General features: G+C 39.6%; 2 protein-coding genes and 1 non-coding gene across 3 annotated transcripts; all 3 read right to left on the bottom strand.

Annotated features, from left to right (window-relative positions):
- Positions 1–1,794: 1,794 nt before the first annotated feature.
- On the bottom strand, positions 1,795–10,662 carry trnau1apb (tRNA selenocysteine 1 associated protein 1b). The gene is made up of 9 exons (XM_026150314.1): positions 10,476–10,662; positions 8,575–8,672; positions 7,819–7,918; positions 6,966–7,018; positions 5,917–6,045; positions 5,332–5,448; positions 3,427–3,730; positions 2,899–2,944; positions 1,795–2,798 (listed from the first exon to the last, which is right to left on the bottom strand). The coding sequence occupies exons 1-9, from the start codon at positions 10,512–10,514 to the stop codon at positions 2,662–2,664; spliced, it is 1,023 nt and encodes a 340-aa protein (XP_026006099.1). The 5' UTR covers positions 10,515–10,662; the 3' UTR covers positions 1,795–2,661.
- Positions 10,663–10,995: 333 nt separating this feature from the next.
- Positions 10,996–11,067, bottom strand: trnaq-cug (transfer RNA glutamine (anticodon CUG)). The gene has a single exon. It is a non-coding gene; the product is annotated as a tRNA-Gln (tRNA).
- Positions 11,068–11,225: 158 nt separating this feature from the next.
- bpnt2 (3'(2'), 5'-bisphosphate nucleotidase 2) lies at positions 11,226–23,728 on the bottom strand. The gene is made up of 8 exons (XM_026150109.1): positions 23,095–23,728; positions 19,840–19,912; positions 19,413–19,559; positions 19,078–19,237; positions 17,252–17,347; positions 16,001–16,162; positions 15,560–15,694; positions 11,226–15,168 (listed from the first exon to the last, which is right to left on the bottom strand). Exons 1-8 carry the CDS (start codon positions 23,235–23,237, stop codon positions 15,023–15,025), a joined length of 1,062 nt encoding a protein of 353 aa, XP_026005894.1. The 5' UTR covers positions 23,238–23,728; the 3' UTR covers positions 11,226–15,022.
- Between the last annotated feature and the right edge of the window lie 900 nt (positions 23,729–24,628).

The raw sequence follows: 24,628 nt of genomic DNA, 5'->3' as shown, positions 1-24,628 counted from the left end.
TGCTCAGTGAAACATGGTAAATTCCAGTCTGTGTTTTTGGTGATGTTTGTCGAGCTGATAGAAATGTTGTTGAAAAATTATGTTGTGTAGAAATGTTACACTCTTTGTGCTCATTTCTCTTTAGCGCAAGCTAGATCCTGACTACAATATCACTGGTGTCGCCCACTTTTATACTTTTATACTTTAATAATCGCTATAAATGATACAGTTGAACCTAAAGTAAGGAGCCTGTTTTGAAGACGTAAGGAGTAGGTAGTATAGATATTTGTGTTAAAATGTAGGGAGTAAAAGTGTAAAGAATTTTAAAAAAAAAAATGAATACTCAAATGAAGTACAGATACCTGAAAATTCTACTTAAGTAGAGGAACAAAGTATTTGTAGGCTACTTGTTTGTTATTTTTAACAAGTAGAATAGTATAAACATGAACAGTAGCAGTAAATCAGACCAGATGACCAAGCAAACTTTAAACCAAGCCATTTTTACAGGGAATGTTTTTCACTGGAAGAAAGTCTAGTCTCACTAACATCTGGCTGTTAGTGAGAGTTCATAGTTCATAGTTCATAGTTCCGAATTCCATGACTTTATTTCTCCTGCTGACAGTTTTTTTTTTATCTTGTGCTCATTTAATAGATATAACTTCTATTTGATTTTAACTTGTGCTAATGCATGATCACTTTATCTAAAATATATTTAATAGTCTTTGATGGGAGTGAAAAAGGGAAAGAACTGTCAAAATAACTTGACTTGGTGTGAAGGCTTAAATACAACATTCAGACTGTTGGAGGTCAAAACAAGCTTACGTGAGGCAATTTAAAGTCAAAGCTCAGTATAACCAAAGCCAAAGGAATCAGGCAGGTGAACAAAAAACGATGGCACAAAGCATCGTCTGGAATAGGGTTACGGGGCTCCGTAGGCCTTGGGAGAGAGCTCCGGGGAAAGAATCTGGTGATCAGGCCTTGGCCCTTAGGGTGTAACCGGTTTCTGCTTCACTCTGCTCTAACAGGCCAGCCCAAATAAACTGCTCCACTCTGCATAGGGGTGCAGGGTGGATAAAGAAATCACAATTTTTATTCAGAGTGCCAGTAGATTTTCTTTGTGTACACCTGCTCTGGTGTTTACTGCTCTTTGTAGGTTTATGTATATGTATCTGTTTAAAATTATACTAAGGCTTAGGATTCACCCCTATTCATTGTTAGAGGTGTGTAAAATTCTTACACTTGCTCGCTGATAATTTCGCAATTAGCCCTTCAAAAATGGTTAATACTGGGTCAAAAAACAAGACAGAAGAGAGAGATTAAGGCGACTGAGGCCTCCAACTGTGGATCCAAAACAAATGGCAACCTCGGGAGCCAACTCTTATATTCCTCTAGTTAAGTTTCCTTGTACAGAGGGTACATTTCTTTTCTACTTTTTTCTAACTGGCCCACCTTGTGTGACTCACAGGTGTCCTGACATATGTAAGATTTATTTATATTATGCTTTTCAAGAACAAAATGCACCTATACAGTTCATGGATGTAGCAGCCCAGCAAACTACTATTTATTGATGACTTATCACACCACCCTCTAGTCCAAATACGGTTACCAACACTACTGTAGCCATATTGGTAACATTATGACTTAAAGTGAGTAATATCGATGTTTCTTCGCCCATCTTCTGTATACAATAAATAGTTTAAGAAGACAACTGAATGTTTTCTTAACTTATAACAGCATTTTTATTATTGCTGTATATTTTAATACTTTCCTTCCAGTATTGGCTGTAAAGACAAACTCAAGAGACATTTTTCCACCTTAATTCATTTTATTGATAAAACATCTCCAGAAAGAAAATATATACAAAACTTCAGCCATCAAAGAGCAGTTGATGGCTGCCTCGAAGTCTGACATCAAATCAGCCGTTAAAGTCCTCACACAGTTTTCACAGCACTCGAACATGTTGGGAGTTTGTCTCGTTCATCTAGCACATAGAAAGATTGTGAGCTTCTTGTTTGAAAAACAGATAACGTTTCCAATTGATGTGTTTTTCTGTAGGGTGTAAACTCAGTTTTCAACTCTTCCTAAATGAGTTCAATAATCTATCAGAAATTTTTCTAAAAGACAGGAATTCCTTCATTTAAAAAAAAAAAAAAAAAAAAGATGAGAAGGATCGATGCTGTGTATGTACAAAGCAATTCTAATGATCATCCTGGACTCACAGGAAGTACATGACAAAAGACAATAAAGGCATGGTTTTCATTTTTGTTTGCAGATGTCAATCTCAACGTTGCTGAATGTGCATCTGCTGGTCATTCCATCACCAAATAACTACAGTTGGTTCCTCAGTGGCATAATTCAGTGGTGGTGGATGACACTCAAGTCTGCAGTACTACAGCTTCTGAGCGCTGGTCAGCTGCAGCACCTCAGATGGTATAAACTACAGAGCACTGAATAATGACTGACCTGCTGTTTGTTGCTAACATGCTAACTGTTACAGCCAAGTCTGTGAATATTTTAGGTGTTTAAAGAGGAACGTGTTTGTATTATCAGTCTTAGTGAGAACTGACACAGGAAATGAAAGCTGGCCACTAGAAGGTGTCAGTGTGTTGTTAAGATTTTGGGGATAAAAAACCAAAAACGTTTTTTAAAAATGAAAAATTTCAGGGGGGGTGGGGGACATTATCAAGAGAATGAGGGGATGGGGGAGTCAACAGAGTCCAGAGCCTCCCAGTGACAATTCATCATGGCATCGTAGAGCTCCTCACTGCGCTGCATGAAATCTTTGTTCCACAGGTCGACGTCACACTCGGGAATGGGCTCTAGAAAAAAGAAACAACAATGCAAATCCCCACTCTGTGAGTGTCTCCGACATTTCTCTGGATAGATTTTTTCCCCTAATGTTATGTGACTCAGCCTTACCTTCTGCATTATCCTCATCTATGTCTTCAGCCTCCACATGGCTCTGCTGCAGAATGACATCAGGGATTAGAACTACTTTCTCAAACATGGAAATAAATCTGAAAACTGCCTGGATGTGATAATACATGGCACTAATTAACACAATATAAACACGGACAATGTGTCAGCTGTGCTATGTGTACTGGGTGTATACAGTGAACATGTTTCAGTGAACATTTTCACTTGGCAGTGACAACAGTTTGCAGTCAGTTAACTCAGCAGTGTCACTTGTCCTGTCTACACTGAAGCTGCTTTGTTCAATTGGCCCATTCTGGGTAAAGAGAGCTGGTGTTTGGATGAATTACTTGTGAGCATTCTATATAACATGATAAATGATGTAAATGAGAATCTTAAACTTTTGGAAGGAAGCTGATTGTTCTTTAGCAAAGGTTAGCAGTTTCTCACGCTAAAAGTCATTTTGCTAAGCTTTGCTAACTTCCTGAAATGTCAGGGTTCCTTTAAGCACTGGTGTGAAAGTGTTCCCCTTACCTCTACGGCTCCTGACATGTCTGTGGACATTGGTGGCATCCCCATGGGAGGTGGTGGCATCATGTGACCTGGTGGTGGGTATCCATAGGCTCCGTAACCGTAGTTGTAGCCACTGTTGTAGCCGCTTCCATAGCCGCTGTTGTAGCCGGTACTGTTGTAGCCACCATACTGGTCGTAGCCCCCCCACTGAGAATAGTAACCCTGGCTTCCACCACTATGGCTGCCATAGTAACCAGACTGAGTCTGGTTGTAGTTGCTCTGGTAATTCTGGCCTTGGCCCCCGTGGTAGCTGCTCATCTTCTGGCTGTAAAACAACAAAAAGAACAATTTTTGGTTTGTTTGAAGGTTATCTGATGAAAGATCTTCATGAATGAACATGTCTCAGAGGAGCCTGGATGGATTTAAAGGTGTAGACATATGCTGAAACAGTAAACTGGACTATACTTTTGTTACAGACAAATCAAATATAAATCAGTCATATGGTAATGGTAGAAAGTACACCTAAGTAAGCTTTTGGATATCTATATAATAAACCTAACCGGGTCCTTAGCAGGTGTTAAAGTTTAGGTAAACACTACATCAAACCAGTAACACATGGCATACTGCATCATGTCAGTTAGCAAAAACAGAGCCAAAATACTGGTGGTGGTCAGAGGGCCCGGTGGCGCCAGTGTCCGGCAGCCTCGCCTCTGTCAGTACGTCCCAGGGCAGCTGTGGCTACAATGTAGCTTGCCATCGCCAGTGTGTGAATGTGTGTGTGAATGGGTGAATGACTGAATGTAGTGTGAAGCGCTTTGGGGTCCTTAGGGACTAGAAAAGCGCTATACAAATACAGGACATTTACCAAAATGCAGGTCTGGACTTTGACTGGTCCCCTCCTGGGAAGATGTCTTGAATATTTTAAACTTGTGAATAATCTTTGTCACTGGAGAATGACTGACTTCAGAATGTTTTGAAGTGGCCTTCTAACCTTTCCCAGACTGATGCGCAACAATAACTGCTTCCCTAAGACCTTCTTAGCTTTGTGTTAAAACACACATGAACTCTCCAGACCAGCAAACTGCCAAAACATCTGCTTTTACAGAGGTGGTCACACTTAACTACATCTATTTGATTATTATCATAGTTCTTTGTAAATTATGAGAGTATAATATATTGTTGGTCATCTCAGGTTGCATTTACTCATTTTAAGACTTGCTATTATGTTATTATGTCCTAAATCTTGAAATTGAAAGAGGGTCTACTTTCATTTTACATGACTGTATTTTTCCAGTCAGGCTGACTTTGAGGCAGATTGAATTTTAAAGTGTGAATTTTAGTTCAGTCTTTTGGTTACTAAAAGACTATCAAATAAGACCTGATAATAATAAAAACCCCAGGTTTCTCTTTCTCTTGTCCTGCTAGCCCTCAGTGAAGCCTTCACCAGCACTGACCCTGTGCTACAATCATCCTAGGCTCTGGTCACTCACCTCTTTTCCCTCTCTATGGTTATAAAGCACTCTGCATTTAACAATTGGTCATTATTAAACTCTGACTCTCTTATTCAGAGTGTTTTTTATCCCACCTCCCACTGCTTTTCTCTGTCCTCTCAGTCTAACCGACTGTAGTAGATGGCCCTCCCTGAGCTTGGTTCTGCCAGAGTTCTCCTTCCTCCTTCCTGTTAAAAAGGTTTTTTTTCCTTTCCATCATCAAGTGCTTGCTCATAGGCCATCACATGAATGTTGGGGTGTTCCTCTCCATTATTGTAGAATCTTTGCCTACCAATATACAATCACTTGTGGTGAGTTTTGTTGTGGTTTGGCGCCAAGTAAATAAAACTGAGTTCAGGTGAATCCAAATTCCTCTGTCCTATTTTCTTTGGCACTTTCTCTATTCTATTCTCTCTTATCCTTGTCTGGGTCTTACCTCTTTGCAACAGCAATACTGAGCCTGAGTGGCTTTCCTCCCAGCATTGTACCCTGGCACTCCTCGATCGCCTTCTTCTGCTCGCTCTCCTCTCCAAACTTGACAAAGCCATAGCCTCTGCAAGTCAGAGAACAGTTACGCCTCCTTTGCACCGCCAACGTACACTCCATACTTGGCATTTAATAGCCACTTATAATGAGAAACAGAATATAATGGGTATTATTATGGTAGAACTGAAACTTGTTGTTTTACTTTTAACATGAGGTAGCATCACTTGAATTGTGAGTTGCTCTTGCTTAGCCTATATGGGGAAAACAATAGTTTTAGCATTAAGACGGCAAGAAAACATTTCTTCAGCCTTTTTTTTCCGAAAATAGATGAAGATGCACTGATGGTCAACGTCCATAGCACTGCTATCCAAATCATTATTATAGCACAGAAAACAGAAAAAAAAAATTACAGTATACTCTTACAACATTCATACAAGAAGGCAATACATCATACTATAGGAAGAAATACAAAATTCACAGTCAAACAGAATAATACTGCTGCTGCTGTCACGTGCACCTCAATGAGCTGACGTACCTTGAGTATCCATACTGGTCGGTGACTACTTTGGCTCCTTTGCATGAAGGGTACTTCTTAAAAACTTGATGCAGCTGGAAGTCATCTATCTCAGAAGCCAAGTCGCCCACGAAAACTGAGAACTCTGGCCTGAGAGAAGCAAGATCAAATATTCTTACTCAGTATGATAGACTCAGTACTGATATGTTGACTGCTTTAGCCCACATCCCACTTAATAAGGACTGTTATGCAAGTTATCCTTCGTATTTAAACAGGAAGTGTATTGGAAGCTGGATAATTTACGGAACAACTTTGTTCAGTTTTAGATCATAAAATTGTAATTGCCCATTTCCTACCTATAATACAATCTGGACCCCCTCCCATGATGCATGTCACCCTCAGCTTTCACTGTTTATACAATGAGGGCCAGAAGTTTATGGACAACATTTCTTTGGTCACGTTGCTTCTACACATCACCACAGTGGATTTTAAATTAAGCAATCAAAATGTGATTGACGTGGAGGCTTTCAGCTTTAATTCGAGGTGTTCAAGTGAAGTGTTGTGTTAATCGCTTATGAATTACAACCATTTTACTATATACCTATAGTATCAATTTTAAAATCCTAGATGACTTCCTTCTTGAGTTATTGCATTCACCAGATTTTTTGACCTCAAGGTCAAGGTCAGAGGGCTTAATTTGAAACTCCTACGGTGCTTCGTTCTCAGGGTGGGTGGCCCATGTTGCCCGCCCACCCACCTGGCAAGGTGATGGCAACACCCCAGCAGCCTTTTATGGCTGAGGGTAAAACAAAATAAATCAATAGAAAACTGTTATTGTCCAAAAATGTATGGACCTGTATGCCACTGCTGCATGTCATTAACTTCTATCTTCTCTCTGTTCTCATTTATTTTTTGCCCCGATTGCCGTCCGTTGTTTTCGTTCCTGTTTTCTGTGCCGTCTCTTCCTCCAGCTATGCAAGTTAGCTGGAGGAACTAAATTCTACAGAAAACTGCCTCCAAAAGTTTGGCGTTATGTAGCAAACAAAGACTGAATGGAAGTAAAGCCTTACCCTGCTTCTGGCCGTTTCCCATAGGTGGCATAGTTTAGCTTAAACTTCCGGGGCTGCACAAAGGAAGAGAAAGAACACACACTAAGCTAGGCAGACACACCAAAGACATGTAGTATAGCACTGATATTGCTGGAAATAAAAAGTGGAGTTACTATGGTTGTTATTTGGGTTTACATACCTCCACCACCCAGACCAGCCTTTAGCCCATTCCTCAGTTAGTTCCTACCAGAGACTCTATTCACCAGCTTCAAACAAAGTACATTCATGTACAAGCCTCTTAGCCACCTTCAGCAGCAGATACAGCCCAGTGAACAGGGGAGCCCAGTAGCTTGGCCAGGCCACGGGGCCAAAAGCATTTCAAACCAAGGAGCAAGCAGCTAAAGCTCACAACTTCCCAAACCACTTGGAACTGAAATTTGAAAGATGGGATGCCTTTTTTTGTCTTGCATCACCAGACTTAACTGGACCAGCCGTCTCTGCAGTTAGTATGAGACAGCTGCACTTAACATGATGTTTAACTAGTTTTGCTTCTTGATAAAACTGGTTTAAACTGACAGGGAAATCCTCACAGTGACAGCACTAAGAGCAACAAAAATCTGGTGTGTTCACAGAGACAATAACAACAGGATGTTAAACTGACTCCTAAGCACCTAACACTGTGTTTCTGTCCTAACAAAGCAGGACCAAGACTAGTTGAGCTCCACTATCCACAGATCAACAGTTAAGTACTGTTTGATAATTCTACTGAAAAAGGAAGGCGGTATTACATGTCAACAATATTTTTGTATTTATGATGAAATAATAATGATGAATAATATATGTGAGTAAATATCAACTGCACTACAGAACTGACCGGGTTTGATCCAGGAACCAGTTTCCCGTTGAGTCTCTGGACACACCGCTCCACACTCGCTTCATCTGCCAGCTCCACAAAACAGTATCCTGCTGAACCGCTGCACAAGAGAACAGAACCGGTAGCTACTTTTAGTGTTGAACGAGAAAGAGGCGGGAAAAACGCAGACAGATCAGGCATAACATTATGACCACTAACATATGAAGTGAATAGCACTCATTATCTTTTCATCATGGCACCTGTTGGTGGGTGATATATTAGGGAGCCACTGAACATTTTGTCCTCAAAGTTGATGTGTTACAAGCAGGAGAAATGGGCAACGCTTAGAAATTGAGAGAGTGGAGTAATGCTTTGTGCGATATTCTTCGGGGAAACTTTGGGTCCTGCCATCCATGTGAATGTCTCTTTGACACTTGCCGCCTATCTAATGAGTGCTGCAGACCGTGTGCAACCTTTCATGGTAACTCTTTTTCCTGATGGCTGTGTGGCTATTTCAGGAGGATAATGCGCCCTGATAACAGGAACACAGCAATGAATTTGAGGTGTTCACTTGGCTCCCAAATTCCCCAGATGTCAATCCAATCAAGCATCTGTGGGATGTGCTGGACAAACAAGTCTAAGTTCTGCAAGTTGTGAGGTGTGGCCTCCATCATTTAAAGGATCTGTTGGTAACATCTTGGTGCAGATACCACAGCAGAACTTCAGTGGTCTAGCGGAGTTAATACATATACATTTAGGCTGATGCATATATCCTACCCTGTTATCCTGTGAGTGATGATCTTGACCCCAAATGGAGACTCTCCCATAGCACTAAAGGCCTGTTTGATGAAGTTCTCATCCATATATGGGTCGAGCTACACACAAATACAAAGAAACATCATATGCACCACATTAGGTTCTGTGCAATATAATACAATGCATGTTTATGATTTACTGTATGTTATTACGCAGTAATACAGTACAATGCAACAAAGCATGGCTCTTTGTTCTAAGGCTACGTTCACACTTTAGGCGAAAGCGCATCAAATGCGACTTTTTTGACCCTATGCGACCCACATCCGATCATGGTATGACAGTGTGAACGGCACAAATCCGATATTTTCAAATCCGATCTGGGTCACTCTCGTATGTGGTGCTGAATCCGATACATATCTGATGTTTTAGAAAGCGACTGCTGTTTGAACGGTCATGTCGCATTAAATCCATCTTTTACGTCACTGACACAAGACAGACGCCAATTATCAGCGCCAGAGAAGACATGTGAACGCTTCCTGCCCATCCAGTGTAGAGGTCAGTGAAACTGTTGGGAAGACAACGTGAACATTTTATTTGTATAATCTGCAGATTCTGATAGAAATCTGCAACTATCCTTTGAAGCACCGCTCTTCTCTAAAACAGCGATAAGGATCATTATTAGGCCAAATGTAAATAACAAAATAACTTTATAACTTAAAGCAAAATTGGGAAACGTAAAGCCGGAAACAAGTCTTTACATTAAGGGCCATCAGTCAAACAATACTGTTTGCTCTGGGTCTAAACAGAGCGCGTTGTGTGTGACGTCTTCTTTTGCGCACGCGGGCCGCTTTGAGGGTTCACACTAGAGCGCGTTTGCTGTCACTTTTTATTTGTAGTGTGAACAAGCAGACAAAAAAAATCAGATTTGATCAAAAAATCGGAATTGAGCATCAAGACCTGCAGTGTGAACGTAGCCTAACTGATACTTGTTTCTACTACAGAAGCTACTACAGAATATTTAGTAAAAATAACCAAACGCACACAAATTAAACCTCATTTTAGCATTCCTATGTAATTAAGCGGTTTCGAAATCACATGAGAAAATGCACAACTAACATGACTGACAAAAAGCGACACATTTGGGATTTTGATGTCGCCCAAACCCACAGCAAAAGTCAAAACGCACAACCAATAAAACTGATTAAACTTCCTATAATTTATAATCTTGATAATCTCTTTCTGCTATTTGCACTTTTTTTTTACTGTAAATTTCCAAGTTAATTTGTAAATTTTTGTAGTAACCTGTAAATTGTAAATACTGTAAAACTTTTTTCTGTCATTTAATGGTCGGGCATTGCACAGCTACAAGCATTTCACCCCCATGTCATACTGTGTATGGTTGTGTGTGTGACAAATAAAATTTGAATTTGATCGATCATCTGTGTGTCTTTAGCACAGGCACAGCGCGCCTCCAGACCGAGGTTGTTTTTTTTGTTTGGTTTTTTTTTTTTCAAACTAAAAAAAAAAAAAAAATTGTCCTTTCGCTTAACCCTATACCAACTTTGAGTTTAGAGAATAATTTTGTGTGTGGCACTTTTTACGGCTTAATCTGTTAATCTTTGTTGGCGTTATATTTAAACTTTAATGATTAGCTCGCATCACTTGCTAAAGCTCGCCACAATACGAGGAGGAGCCTGGCCACAGACAATAACATTAGAGTTGTTTGATGACTTATCGTCGTTAATCGTTAATATGTGGTATTATTGAATTATGTTACACCAAATCTTTTCAAACTGTGTACACTGGAAGACAGTTTAGTCCAACATTTTACAAGTAGTAGGTTACCCTAACTCAACCTAGCTAGCAGTCGCCACACATAGCTAAGCTAAGATCACACACAGAAACATGGATTTCAAACATACATCACCCATCCAGAGACTCGTCTGTCTGTTGAACATCATGGATGCGAGATAAGATGGTAAGAGTATATATTCGTGGTACAAAAAGCAAATGTTTTGTTTAAAGTTATCTACACGGTCACACTGGACACGTCCATTCGTTGTTCCACTTCCGCCTTAGCCAGCAGACGTGTGCTCCGGTCTTTTCAAATTAAAAGTCTCACTCGAAACTATTGTAGCTGGCGTAGACCATAGGTCGAAATAGTCAGAATTGGGAAATAAGTCAAATTAATAATCACACAAATACATGTGCCTTGATTAATTTATATTGACATTTGGTAGCATTTCGAGGTCTACAAGGTGAAAATAAATATATCAAGGCGTCGGACATGTGTGATATGGACGCATTGCGCAGGCCAAAAGTTGGTCCTCATAAAAAAATATTGTCACACTTTCCTCGCTGGAATATTTTATATTTTATTTCCACAACTGTATTTATTACAAATCCGTTCGAGTTAACTTGACATGCAGCTTAAAAATAACCAGGTTCCACCGAGATTTGAACTCGGATCGCTGGATTCAGAGTCCAGAGTGCTAACCATTACACCATGGAACCACCACGCCTGAAACCACCGATGTATTCAAACACTTTGTCTTCTATCTGAATTTCTTATGTTATTAAGACTCTACAAAAGTGCTATTTTTATATCATGCTTGAACCGTTTCAGTGCTACCATGTGTCTGCTACAGTAATATCAAAGACTACGCAGCCCATTCCTTCATGCACACATATGCTTTATTGAGAATTCACAGCAAAAGAATGATTAATCACTCACAGAGCAAACCACCTGACAGTAACCCTCACTCCATAGCCTTTAAATAGCACACCAACTTTCATTAATTGCTTCTGATTTAGTTGTCCACTACCCTTTCATGTAAAAAGCCCCAGACGACACTGGAATAAATATGCCACCCAGCTTCCAAATTCAAAGAAACAGTTTATTATTATTGCCCTTATGTGCTGGTTAGAGGCAGAGTGAGTGGTCAGGTTAACCACACAACTGATTTGACCTCTGTATGGCTGGAACCAGAACGATTTAAACAGGTGTCAGAGTCCTATAGAAGACACAGTATTTAAAACCAGTAAACTGAAGTGACTATCAACTCATTGCTACCCCACTCCAATAATAAGTCATTTGTTATTAGTTTTATTTTGAATAAAATGTGAATCCCCTGTCCGAACCAAATGCAAATTGAGCCTACTCTTGTTAGAAAGGCAGGGACAGCCAGATAACCACACAGAATAAAACAAAACAAATTCAAGATGAGTAGGCTCTGTCTATATTGTATTCAAATTCCCACCCCTGGTCGGAAGTGTGAATACTGGTTTACATGCATTTCATCTGAAGCATTGCAGCTGAATACGTCACATCAGAATGGAAGGACTCTGGTAAATTTCCAAAAGTTACACGATTTGGTAACATTTGGTCAACTGATTATCGTTTCTAAAAGTGTCCGACAGGAGCAGGACATTGCGACTACTAAAGCACCCACTGTGCTCAAGGCTTAAGGAACTGAATACACCATTTAAGCAAAAGTTACAGGTGTCTATGAGCATGGTAGCCCTGTTTAATGTCTAATAATTGTATCCTACAGATTCACTGTAGATTGATTTTCCTAATGAAAACCTGCTGCCTACAAGTGTGTGAGGAGAAGGCAACAAAGGTCTGTAACTGACTTCTATCTTAATAATATTTTCTCATATTTTTCTTATTTAATTCAAAACTTTTCTTGTAGAACCAACAAACTAATGGATATAGCATCACTTGAAGACATTTTCACACATGAAGCTCCAGGGTTTTCTGGTTCCAAACAAACAACATATCATCACAACTGGTTCACATTCAGTCAAGGCCAAGATATCTGGGAATTTACTTTCCATTTTCTAACCATTTGGGAAGGGAAAAAGATTTAACGCTTGAGTAAATTTAAAAAATAAAAATAAAATAAAAAATCTACTGCAGACTTTATGCAGAAAAAATCTTCACCTCAGAAAATCAGCTCAGGATATTTTCCACAGTTGTACGTTCTTATATGTAGCACACATGTGTTCTTGTGTTAAAATGACTTTAGATTTCTTGCAGCTCCTTATGGAGCCACCAGCTTAGAAAACAGTTCTCACACAAAAGCACAAAGTAAGGCAATGTACAGCACTCACAAAAACACAAACACAAAGAAACATTACCCAAGTACTTGAAAAGTCTCTAATCCCTCTTAAACTGCCTACAGAGAATGACGCTTGGTATATCAACCGATGTTAGCATAGAAACATTCATTGACAGTCTAGTTTAGTGCAGATCAAACACACTCAAATCAGGTACAATGGAAATTTGTCACACTGTATATTTTACACTTAGCAAACCCAACATCTAACAGCCTTCAAACAGCTGCAGTACCATCAGTCTGTAACAGACCAATCCCACCATTGAACTTTTGGAACAACCAAAAAGGTCCCAAGTCAAACTAAAGGAACAGGTCACTCACAAGCTCAAGACACATCCTTGACTTTGTATTTCGCTGGGATTTTTCACAATGTAGCATTATTTCACAGTGAAACAGTCCAGCTTCAGGGGTTATAGAAATATCAGACAGACGGTACAGAAAGATTTCAGAGCAGTAAGCAGGAAGAGGTTCAACATTTTCAGTATGATGAAGTACTAAGAGAATTAAAAGGCTAATCAAAATTCAAAACCATGCACATGGAGTCAGTGTACAGTTTAGCATCCACCAAATCTGGCACCGGCATTTCAGCAGTTTTTCCCGTCAATTAATTTTCCAAGTGTGTAGACTGCACAGTAGCAGAAATTGTTTTCAAACTGGAGACAATATACATCAGTCCAGCTCAGGTTGTTTTACATACATCTGTGAAATACATTTCTCTATGAAAGGTTTTTTAGAAAACTTACATTTAGCTGATGGCAACATGACACCACTGAAACACACGATTGATTTTCTTGTGACGTTCTGCTTTTAAATTGATGTCAATGATTTTGACTGAGCTTATGTGGTGGGACTTATACACTGCTCTCGGCAGAGGTGAGATCCCCTTGCTGTATAATCTGTAGTCTTTAGCTTTGATGTTCTGCTCATGTATGTAAAACGGTGGAGGCGACGCTGTGTGAAGTAGCTGAGAAGGTGCTGACTGACGTCACGCTAAGTCTGACTCATGTATTTGCAGGAATCTGAAGAGGAATGCAGAAATATAGGAACTTTTGCATTATTTTAGCTGATTAAAGCTCCCATCACTGAAAGAGAAAGGAAGGACATCATGTGGTGTGGGAAAAAGTCCCTTTACTGTACACATTTAAAAATAATAATCCAATTTAAATCTGGTATGGTTGTTCAATCTTGCAGTCATATCAGACTCCCATACTCTCTGGGAGTTCATATTTGGACTTCACAGAGAGCAAACATCACAACCTGTGTCGAAACGACCAAACCTTCATGCAGCTCTCAGGATGAATAGAAACAGGCCGTGAGTCACAACTCGCAGACTAAAAAGCAGCTTTCAGTGTCCAAGCCCAAAGGTGGTCTATCAGGTCAGGAGCATGCTACATCATCAATTTGTATTTGTCCCAGGATCAGACCGCAAATAGCCTTTTGATTTTTATAGGAGTAGAAGCAGACATTTTGGACTACATCTTGTGAAATACATGTGCTGACTGACTCGTGACTGAATATATTTTACAGTGTAGCTGAGATAGGCTGCAGCCCTCCCATGACCCTGACAAGGATAAGCGGAAGAGGATGGATGGATGGGTGTATATATTACAAGAGACCCTGGACTACAGTTTGATAGACCTGCAGCTCAAGTGTGATCAAGAACAGCAAAGTAAACTATTACACCAAGTGAACTGTGATGTGTTCATATAACATAGGGTAGTTAACCCCATATTACAGTGGAAGTTTATGATATGAAGACATATGGAGTGTATTTGCCCCAGTCTCAAATAATACTACTATGGTACTATTAGTACTACTACTACTACTACTACTAATAATAATAATGAGGGGGATTACTCAATCTTGATGAGTATTCTAGTGTGCTTGCCTGTAACATGTTCTTTTCTTATTCTTGTTTTCTCTTCTGATTGTTGTGATAAAGACGATGAACACCAGAGATGTCCCTCTGTGGGTTTTGTTGCAGTGTTCAGTGTTGTGCTCCTCAGTTTGGGGGGTGGGGGGTTGTTTTCCACTGTATGTCCTTGTATGCAAGTTCCTGACAAAAGGAAGACATGTCGGTTCTCCACGCTGCAAGAAAGTATGCTTTCAGAGGAGTGAGTATTCAGAGCCATTGTGCCAGCTGTTGCAGTTTCCAGTCATAGCCAATTTGGCTCCACAGTCCTGCTCTTTTGTCCATGCTGGTAATTGTGACTCCAGTGCAACTTGATGGTAGATGTTTGGTGTCCCATGATGATGAAATCATGCAGGCCTGATTATGTTTCCAGCCCACTCTTGCTGGCTGCTGTGTCACCCTAATCAAACCACCTATGGCCCTGTCTCCGTGTGTTTCACTGCTTGTCATTGTCTGTGTTACCTCGTAGTCTTTTCAGTAAGGCCTCGTGATCTATACCTACACTGGCCACCAGTCCTCCTTCATTTTCTGGAGCTCCTCTGTAGTCGATGTTCTCTCCCTTTAGAGTTGTCATTTGGCCCCCTACAATCACAGTGATTACATGATTGAAATGGTCATTGGACAACAATACAGCTGCATTTAGTATTTCATTTCTTTTGAAGTATCTGTTTAGGTGTAGTTAAGCCAACATGCAGCCTAAGGTAATAACTGTTACTTTCATTAAGGAGGCTGCATGATTGGTTCAGTTTGCTGTTTGGATTGTCCAAAATATTATGGACAGTTATATAAAAATAGGATAATGTATTAAATCTTTTCAAATGAAACTGGAACCAGAAGCTTCTTGACGAGGACTCGTGCTTATTGTGTAGTGATCTTTTTAGCCTCGTCTGAGACGTACCATCTCACAATGCTCTTGTTAATTTAATGAAGTGGGAAAACAGGACAGGCTGGAAAAAAATCTTTGCTACGTTACCCAGTTCAGTCAGTAGTGCAGCACCAGCACAGATGTCCCACTTCTTAATAACGGTGGTGTGGACGTAAACATCTGCCTCCTCTGTAAGGCTTGTCTCACTTGAATGTGTGTCCAGCAGTGACAGTACTTTGTATCCTGAGAAAGACAGAAATATTAAACCATGTTAGCATCCTCATCCGCCATAGCTGAGGTATGACATCTTGTACTAATGTTTGAAAGCAGGAAAAAAGGAAAATTTTTAAAATTTAAAAACATACATTAGAAAAAAAAAAAGCAACAATAAAAACAAACTTTTTGCATTTTCTTAAATTATAGAAACTAACTAACTGACTGCAACACAAAGTCTTTGTGTGAATGGAAAATGGATTTGAAAACTAGACATTTAAGTGCAATTAAAGCCTTTGACTTTTAAATATTAAATAAATGTAAAGGACCACTCACCTGCTCCACCTGCTTCTATGATTGTTGTGCTGTTTCCAAAAGCATTCCGAATACGATTTTTAACTTTTCCAGAGTGAGAACGTGATACTATCACTTTCTTAGGGCTGGCGTTGTAGGATGAGCGGCGATTCACATTTGATCCATGACCTACGACCGCCCAGGCTGAAGGAATGATGAAAAGTACACAGAGAGACGGAAGAAGCTGTAAATGTCTCTTTTTCAGAGAGAGAAAAAGTCTTTTACAGTTAAAATAAATGAATAAATGTTTGCAAAAAACCCCAAATACATTTAAAGCAATTTGGCCCAAAGTTACACATGTTTTTTTGTATATGTTCAACTTTTCCAAGTGATTGACAAATGCCAATATGCAGGTGTGTGCAGTGTAATAGTGGCGCTCTGAATACAAATAAACACAATAAGTCTTCTGGATTATTTTGGCTTTAAAATGGTGTATGCTGCTCATTGCATTAGCAGCTGGTGAATGTTTAGAACATAAAGAGGGAGATCTGTTTTTAGGAGCTGAGACACGAGGCTTCAAAATGCAGAGCAAGAAGCTTTTTTTTTTTTTTTTAAACGTACAATGTATGCACAAAGTGTATCGGGTGTTCGGTGCCTCACAGCAAAATAGCCAAACTATTAACGAAGGTGACGCCTCACAGACATCCATCAGATAGAGCTGCCTGTGCCTTCAACTGTCAGTCCAAGCAGCCATGCCCCTAATAACAGTAGTCCTTAAGAAAATCCAGAGGTAAGTTGTAAACATATTCAACCCTGTACAGCTGCTGAAGTGAGAAATATCCACTGACAGCACAACAGGTTTTTATACCAGCCTATTAAAAATTCTTTATGGCCAAATTGGGCATTGTAACAGGGAAGTCTACAGAGAATGTGATACTTTTAGAGCCAGCCTCTATTGGCCAAGCTCCAAAGGAAGAGGAACGAATGGTTTCCGGCACTTGACATTTGATTAACTGTGTAGCACCAGAATTTGCTGCTTCTGCACCGTAACACAGCAATTGTGACGCAGTTGTGCTTTACAGTTTACTTATTTACCAAGATGACTTCCCAAATGGGAAGACCAATAACTTAGAAAAAGAAAACGCCCCTGAAAACTCACCAAGTGATGGACTTGGCCAATCATCCAAGAAGCTGACTTCGCTCAACAATGACCTTATATTATTGGACTGGATGTGTAACAATAAAATGTGGAGCCTTGTTTAATGTGAAAGCGGCTGAAGCACTTAACCTTACCAGTGAAGCCAGCAAATGGCTGGTGTACAACTCCAATCACAGGTTTACCATCTACAGCCACACACACCATGGTGGTCACATATTTCACCAGATTCTCTGTGGACAGATGAGCAAAGAGGCAGAAGGCAGAATGAGGATAAGACAGAAACGGATAAAAAGACATCTTAATCTAGAATAAAATGCATGAATCACAACAATAATTTATGCTGTTGTTAAAACCCAAAGGGTCCCGTGGCAGTTTAAATGTTTAAGCTTGATATACAAGCGTTTGAAAATGACTCTCTCTGGCTTTACTTTTTCCACAGAAATGTTCCTTAATAACACAGTTATGGATCCCAGCACAATACAAGTATCACTTTCATATTACATTTGCATGGCACTGAAAGCCTTTCCGCAGCCTCACATGCTACTTCTTAAGAAATCAACATGCTTCAGTTTAGAACACGTCACTGTGGCCGGTGGAAACGTTGGACGTCGGCGACTCATTGTCAGTCACCTAAATCAACTAATCATCTCTAAACACACTTCTGCTTTAATTACCGCCCACTGCACGCTTTTCAAGCGTACAGCAACCAGCATACTAATTTTAAACTAAAGTAGGTCATGTGCACAGCCTGTCACCCACAGAGACTCAGTATGCGCATACATAAGGACACGTTCACAGAGTCAGTCTCACAAATACACATCAGCACCCAGTGTGTTCCTCCATCTGGGAGGCTGCCAACGAAACAGGCCAACATTTAAACTGTTACCCGGGTACATCATGAGAAAGAATGCTAATGACATGATATATTTTACAAATAAATTATTATTCAATTTTAATCTCATTTTAATATAAATTAATAATTTATATTAAAACGAGAATGCAGCGGAGTTTCTCTTGCTCTATATTAATAAAGAGGTCAATTGTTGTTATATAACACTGTTTTATATAACAATACTGGCTGTAAAGACATTTTATCAGGATATATTTTTCTTTATTTAACAAATAATGAGCTTTAGAATAAACCAAAACATCTCAGTTGTGCAATTCTGAGCATGTTCAATGGCCTTGTGTCGAGGAAACAAACAGATCTTTACTGAACTTGTGTAACTGGATTTCTTTTAATCAATTTCCAACAAATGATTTTATACAGTATTGTGCAAAAGACTTGAGCAATCCCTTATTTATTTGTCTTATGTTCTCTTGTCCACACCATGCCAAAATACACCACGTTTCCATCTAACAGCACTTTCAGAATCACCTTTTTGGTGCAGAAATACTATTTAATGCCTATGAAAATATATTTATTATTTTTGCAGATTCAATTCAAGAAATGGGAATTAATTACATGTTTTCGAGACAGGGTTACTGCACCGAGCGCTCCAATTACCATGGACTACTGTTGCCTTCCCCCTCCACATCTTCTCGAGCCTTTCTCTCAGTATTTCTCGAGCGTCTCGTGTTCCTTCTTCCTGATGTTGCTGTCATTAAGTATTGCTACATCTATCACTACAGCCGTCTTCCTCTGCTTGTCCACCACTACTATGTCCGGTCGGTTAGCCAATCCGTATCTGGAAGTCCCACAGGATCTTAGCTCGGCCATGCTCAACCACCCATTTTGAATAGAATAAACAGACACACACAAACCCTCTATAGTCTATTCTATCTTTTGTTTTGAAAATGGTAGATTTGACATCATCAAACATCATACACAAAATAAGAAAAACCTCACTGAGAGCACACAAGCTGCCACACTATTAGTTGAATATACCATTCTCCTGTGGAACTTCAAATATGATATCAGTATGAGATGAGGCTGGCTGAGCGTCAGTGATATGCACACCTGTGTATTCCTGTGTCGCGTCTAGGGGATCGATCCACACAGTAATGCTCTCGACTGGAATGTCACTGCTCCCCTTAAACTTCTCACTTATTGCACCTGGAATGTTCTGGCTCCATTGTATTGAATTATCCTCCATGTTGTCGTGTTCTTCACTGTTCACCTAAAAACAAACACACAGAGAGGGAGATTAGTCCCAGTTTGTGATTTAACTCCCAGATTTGTGGAGCCGCTTATAAATGAGAGCCCTCACCTGCCAACAAATACAAGGCAAGATAATTTGTGTTTTCCCAGGAGATTTCAAGGCAGCATGCAGAAGTAAAGAAATCTGGGCTCACCGTAACTTCAGGGAATGTGTTCTTCAGTAGGTAAAACATCTTTCTGTGAGACTGCAGGTCGCCCATAGTGAGTGGATCGTTAGCTCCTTCCTTTGTTTTGCCCTTTGATTTCTCCTGCAGGACATTTTCTTCACGCACCTGCTTTACCTAGAGAGATTTACAAAGCAAAACAAAGCTCACATTTTCACCAGCTAATGATGGCTGTGTGTGGCTTACTTTTCTCTATAAATTCATTCATTATCCAGTTTATTCTACACTTTGCAGATGGTTTGCTTGATATCTGTGAAGGAGTCGTTTAGAAAGGTTTTTTTCTTTTGAAACATAAAAACATCAATATTTAACTACAATCAGAGATTGACACAAATTTGTCAGTGGCAAGAAATTTTATTTTCAGTCATATGGGGCTTAAATAAAATTGAACTCTTACCTCTTTGCCACCTAGTTCTGCTGCCTCCATTGAGACAGCCAACAGGTCCCTCAAGTCCACTGTTCTTCTCTGCCTGCATGGATAAATGGACAAAACAAGAATCGTTAGCTTCCCAATGAACTTTTCCTCACAGCTAACCTGCTGAAACTGTATGAGCCTTATCAGGTTTTATATGATGCTAGAATTTCAAACTCAATAATATTTAGTAGTACTTTTGATACTATGGGGAAAGCTTTGAGCTCATCTTGAAGTAATAGCAGTAATGACAAGTACGTCATTTCTTGACAAAGTAAACTTGTTAACTTTTATCAAATTTGCCCAGTTACACGTTAGTTTTACTCAGCTACGTATTTAGGATCACGTTTGGAGGTTTTAATCATTTCATTACAGATCATGACAGTAAATTATATTTTAGAACCTACTAATAAACAAAGGGTACAGCAAACAATACAATACCTAACACATCCAAATAATTTAATTATTATAAAAGAGCAGCACTATGAAAATATTAAAAATGAACTTTGGATAAAGTGAGCTTATGCCAAAATAAAAACAACTGAAAAAAAAAGAAGAAAAAAGTTCACACTGCTCTGCCTCAGTCGCAGCTCTTCAGGCCTCAAACAGTCTGATTTGACTGCTCCGTTCTGGATTTCACTCTTTGGTCCTCCACACAGCGAGCATTGTGTCCACTCTGCCACAGCTCAATATGCAAACCATTCAGCCTGCAATATTTATTGATCTTTTATCCAACTACAGTCTGGTAGCCATTACCTTAATGACAATGATTAATGTTGCTATTGGGTGATCGCTAATAAAAATTCACACGCACACCAGCCAGGTTGACATTTCTGGTAACTATTTAATAATTCAATGTTGTTGAAATGGGAGCTTGAATGACCTCTGACATTCCGTCATTTTCAGTCCAGTATTTGAACCTGATCATTGTGAGATGAATATATTTCTTTCTTAAACCACTTAACACTGACATATAAATCATTCACACATAAAAAAGGCATCCAGCTCAAGTGATGAGCCAGCGTTCTGCCTACACATGAAAGACAACTTAGCAAAGAGCCAATTTTAAGTTCTATTTAAGCACTTTATTAGCAGCAGTATAATAAAGTTTACTCCAATTTCTTTAGTTGAAGTTACAAAAATACCCAAGATAACAGGTTGAAAGGCATCGGATAATAAAATGCTTATCAGCTTTTAGCTGAAAACTTGGACTATCTCTGCATGGTACGAAGTGCATCCTTAGCAAAATAATGTTGAGGAATCTAAACAAGTAGAGGACAAAAGAAAAAGTGGGCCTAAAAAATAAAGATAAGCAGTATCTTAAACTCTTTCATTTTTCAGCATGAAAAAGATCCCAAAGACTCTGCAAACGTAGTAAAAGAGTACCCGGATAGAAAAATGGACAAATGAACATCATCAATCATGGATTGGCATCCTTAGAGCTGGGACTTAAACATTATTGACTCAGGGTGGGATGATTTTGACAAGAGAACGGAACAAAACGCAGCCAACATCCAAAGAACTTTGAATGTCCTTCGACTACTTAAAGAAATTATAGGAAAGATTACCTAAGAGAGTTCAGCCTTTCAAACTTCTTGAAATTACACAAACACGTTTGTGTTGTATGCTTGAATGTTTCAATGAATTGCTGCAGCTATTTAACATTTTTTTAGTAAGAAATGAAGGCTGGATCAAGACTTTTGCGCAGTACTGAATGTTATTCTTCATTTGCTGGCTGGTCTTGTCAATAAAGAACTAGAAAAGGGATGACATAGCTTCATCTTAGCCTTGTGATTATAGGTGTGGGTATTTAGCCAAAGATTTGGAGATTTTAAAATGGGCTGAGGCAGTGTTTAGTTTCAAACAGTGTCACAGAACTACATCAAGGCTAGTCCTAGGCATTTTTTAAACAAAACATACCAGTGCTATCACAGTATTCACAAAACCCACACTGATTACAACCCTCTTAACTAAAGCCAGTTCTCTCTCTCTATTTTTTTTCCCCTAAACTACACAGAGTCGTTTAGAAAGGCATATTCATTCTGCAGGACAACAAAGCCAACTGCACAGGCAAAATCATTCAGAGTCAAGTTCAGAACAAAGAGCCCTGCCACATGTTGCATGTGCCTCACAAAGCCCTGCATCATAGTGGGGCTGCATGAAGTGACAGCCTTGAGAAGAACTAAATCCATTGAAACTGTGGCAAGTTATTTCCTTAACTTATTGAAAAATAAAGACACTTATACTTTAATTTTACTGCCTGAAACTGTCAAGTGTTACATGTAAATGTAAGAGTGATATGAGCCTGTGTTTCAGATTACCTGGTGACAGTGAGGTACCAACTGCTATCTGTTCTCAGAGTGGATGTTAGTGAGCTCTCCCTGTATGCTGCCAACGGGGAAGACCAACCAGATTAACCTGTCACATATGTGCACCTTCTTCATTCTGACCAGATTTCAGCTCAACCATGAAGATTAACATCAGAGTTTGAGTTACAATTACATCAATAAATCTGAGATCATCTGCCAGAAGGTGTTAATAGGTTCCTTTCTAAGAAACCTTACAGGTAGTTTCTTTGTGAGGGAACGGTACATAAAACCACTGACACCTGCAGATGCCATGTATGATGTATTGTGCACGGTGCAGACATGTGATGGGTTAATCTGGTTGGACTGCCCCGCTGGCAGCATACCAGGAGCGGACTAACATCCGCTCCGAGTACAGATAGTATAAAGCAGGGGTCCCCAATCCCAGTCCGCGAGGGCCGGTGTCCCTGCAGGTTTTAGATCTCACCCTGGGTCAACACACCTGAATCACATGATAAGTTCATTACCAAGCCTCTGGAGAACTTCAAGACATGTTGAGAAGGTCATTTATCCATTTAAATCAGCTGTGATGGATCAAGGACACATCTAAAACCTGCAGGGACACCGGCCCTCGTGGACTGGGATTGGGCACCCCTGGTATAAAGTGTATGCTGCAGTTGTAGGGCTCACTAACAGCAGATCCCATAAAAATGTGTGCGAATAAGAACGTCAGGGAGAGAAATTACGAACACGCATCAGCACAGTTCTTTGGCGTCGTACTGTCACCAGATAAACTCGCGCGCTTCATCTATTAACAAAGAATTGTGTCAGCTGACAAGAAAATAAATGCATTTTAGAGACATGTACATGAGAATAAAACCACAGACAGACACTCTACGAGCAGTGACAAGTTTTATCACGTTTTACCACTTACTGTGTTGAGAGGGGAGTCTGGGACCTGAAGGCAGCCAGGCGGCTGGAGATGACCCCGGAATACAGGTGGTAGATGACACCGACTCCAAGGAGACAGAACACCGCCACACCGAGCGGTGACAACCGGATACCCATCGGAGCCATGGCTACACGGAGAGCCTTTTCGGGTTTTTTAGCCGGAAAATGATTACTCAAATCCAAAATAAAAGCACATAAGTGCTTACAGGAGCTAGCTGACGTGGCTGTCCCCCGCCGCCAGTCACGAAAACCTAGATCCGCGTTGCCTCACAACTGCCAGCTAATCTTCTGATAAACACGTCGACTGTGCTAAAACAAAGCTAGGAAACAAGCTGTCAAATAACCCAACACACTGGCTATTTTTTAGCAGCTGACTAGCCGTTTAGCATCGTCCGACATGTCTGAGAGAATTCACCCAAAAACGAGGCCACCGCTCCCGTTTAGAACGACATTCCGATTCTTGGACAGCTCCCCCGCTCCTGGTTCTCGCTGTTAACTAACTGAAACGAGCCAAGTGTTCACAGCAGAACAAACACACCTCTGTTCACTCATTTTCCCTATGCACCTACAGATGTCGCGACTGCTCACTTCCCTTCCGGGTTATTGCTGCTTTCGTCACTGCTGTCAGTTCTTCTGCGTCTTGACTTTTTTTTTTTTTAATTGCCGTTAAACTTCCAGATAGCACTTATTTTTATTACTACTAAAATTCTTCCATTTAGAAAAAATACATTAGGATGATTAAAAAAAACTTACTATAGCCAATAAATATTAGATAAGCTTTGGAAACCGATCTTTACCTAACAAAAAATCATATTTTGTCAGAAAACTGTTCATGATTTATGAAAATTATTAGTTTTTAATATTTTTACTAAAATTGGGTTCTTTTTATCGTAATGCTATCCTAATTTGACTTCTTATGCATATTAGCGAGTTATAAATGCATAATATTGACTTTGCAAGCATATAGCTTTTAGGCTTGCAAAGTCTCTAATAAGTGACTTCCTTATTTCTTTTCTTTTTTTAGGAGAAACTGGTTCCCTTTCTAGTTAAAGGTGAATGACATGCACTAAAAACAATATCTTCAGTAGACAAATTCACAAGTTTTATGTAACACTACACATACTGTGCACTGACAGTGACGGATGCGCCTACAGTATGTGCAAACCTCCCGTTTATTTTAATAAACGAATGAAAAAATAAACATGTTTATTATTTATCTATACTAATTTATTTTACGAATCCAGATTACTATCAAAGTTGGCTAGTTGCTAGATTTATGTGGCCACAGAACAGTTTCCACTTTGCCTCAGTCAATTTTATTAACACAGCAGTGCTTTTGGATCATATTCCTATATGGCTTCTTCTTTGCTTTAATCAGTATATTTTGGTGTTCACAGTTCTGGGATTACTCCCGAGTCCATGCACTAATCACACACACAAATTTCAGCCTAATTGTTGCGCACAGAGATTTCTCCAGATTCTGGTATATTATGCACCGATATGAAATTTTTTTTTCA

Source organism: Astatotilapia calliptera, chromosome 18 (assembly GCF_900246225.1).
Source record: "Astatotilapia calliptera chromosome 18, fAstCal1.2, whole genome shotgun sequence".
Classification (NCBI taxonomy): Eukaryota; Metazoa; Chordata; class Actinopteri; order Cichliformes; family Cichlidae; genus Astatotilapia; species Astatotilapia calliptera.
Note: the sequence above shows the minus strand (reverse complement) of the source record. Positions and strands in the feature narration are given on the sequence as shown.

What these genes read in the sequence shown, in the direction of transcription:
- trnau1apb (XM_026150314.1), bottom strand. Translation starts at nt 10,514, where the DNA reads ATGATGTTCAACAGACAGACGAGTCTCTGGATGGGTGAT. An exon ending in TGGTTCCTGGATCAAACCCG is followed by an intron (nt 7,019 to 7,818) that starts GTCAGTTCTGTA and finishes TCCTTTGTGCAG; the next exon opens with CCCCGGAAGTTTAAGCTAAA. An exon ending in ACATGTCAGGAGCCGTAGAG is followed by an intron (nt 2,945 to 3,426) that starts GTAAGGGGAACA and finishes GTCATTCTGCAG; the next exon opens with CAGAGCCATGTGGAGGCTGA.
- bpnt2 (XM_026150109.1), bottom strand. Translation starts at nt 23,237, where the DNA reads ATGGCTCCGATGGGTATCCGGTTGTCACCGCTCGGTGTGGCGGTGTTC. An exon ending in CAGACTCCCCTCTCAACACA is followed by an intron (nt 19,913 to 23,094) that starts GTAAGTGGTAAA and finishes TTATCCATGCAG; the next exon opens with GCAGAGAAGAACAGTGGACT. An exon ending in ACACATTCCCTGAAGTTACG is followed by an intron (nt 19,238 to 19,412) that starts GTGAGCCCAGAT and finishes GTTTGTTTTTAG; the next exon opens with GTGAACAGTGAAGAACACGA.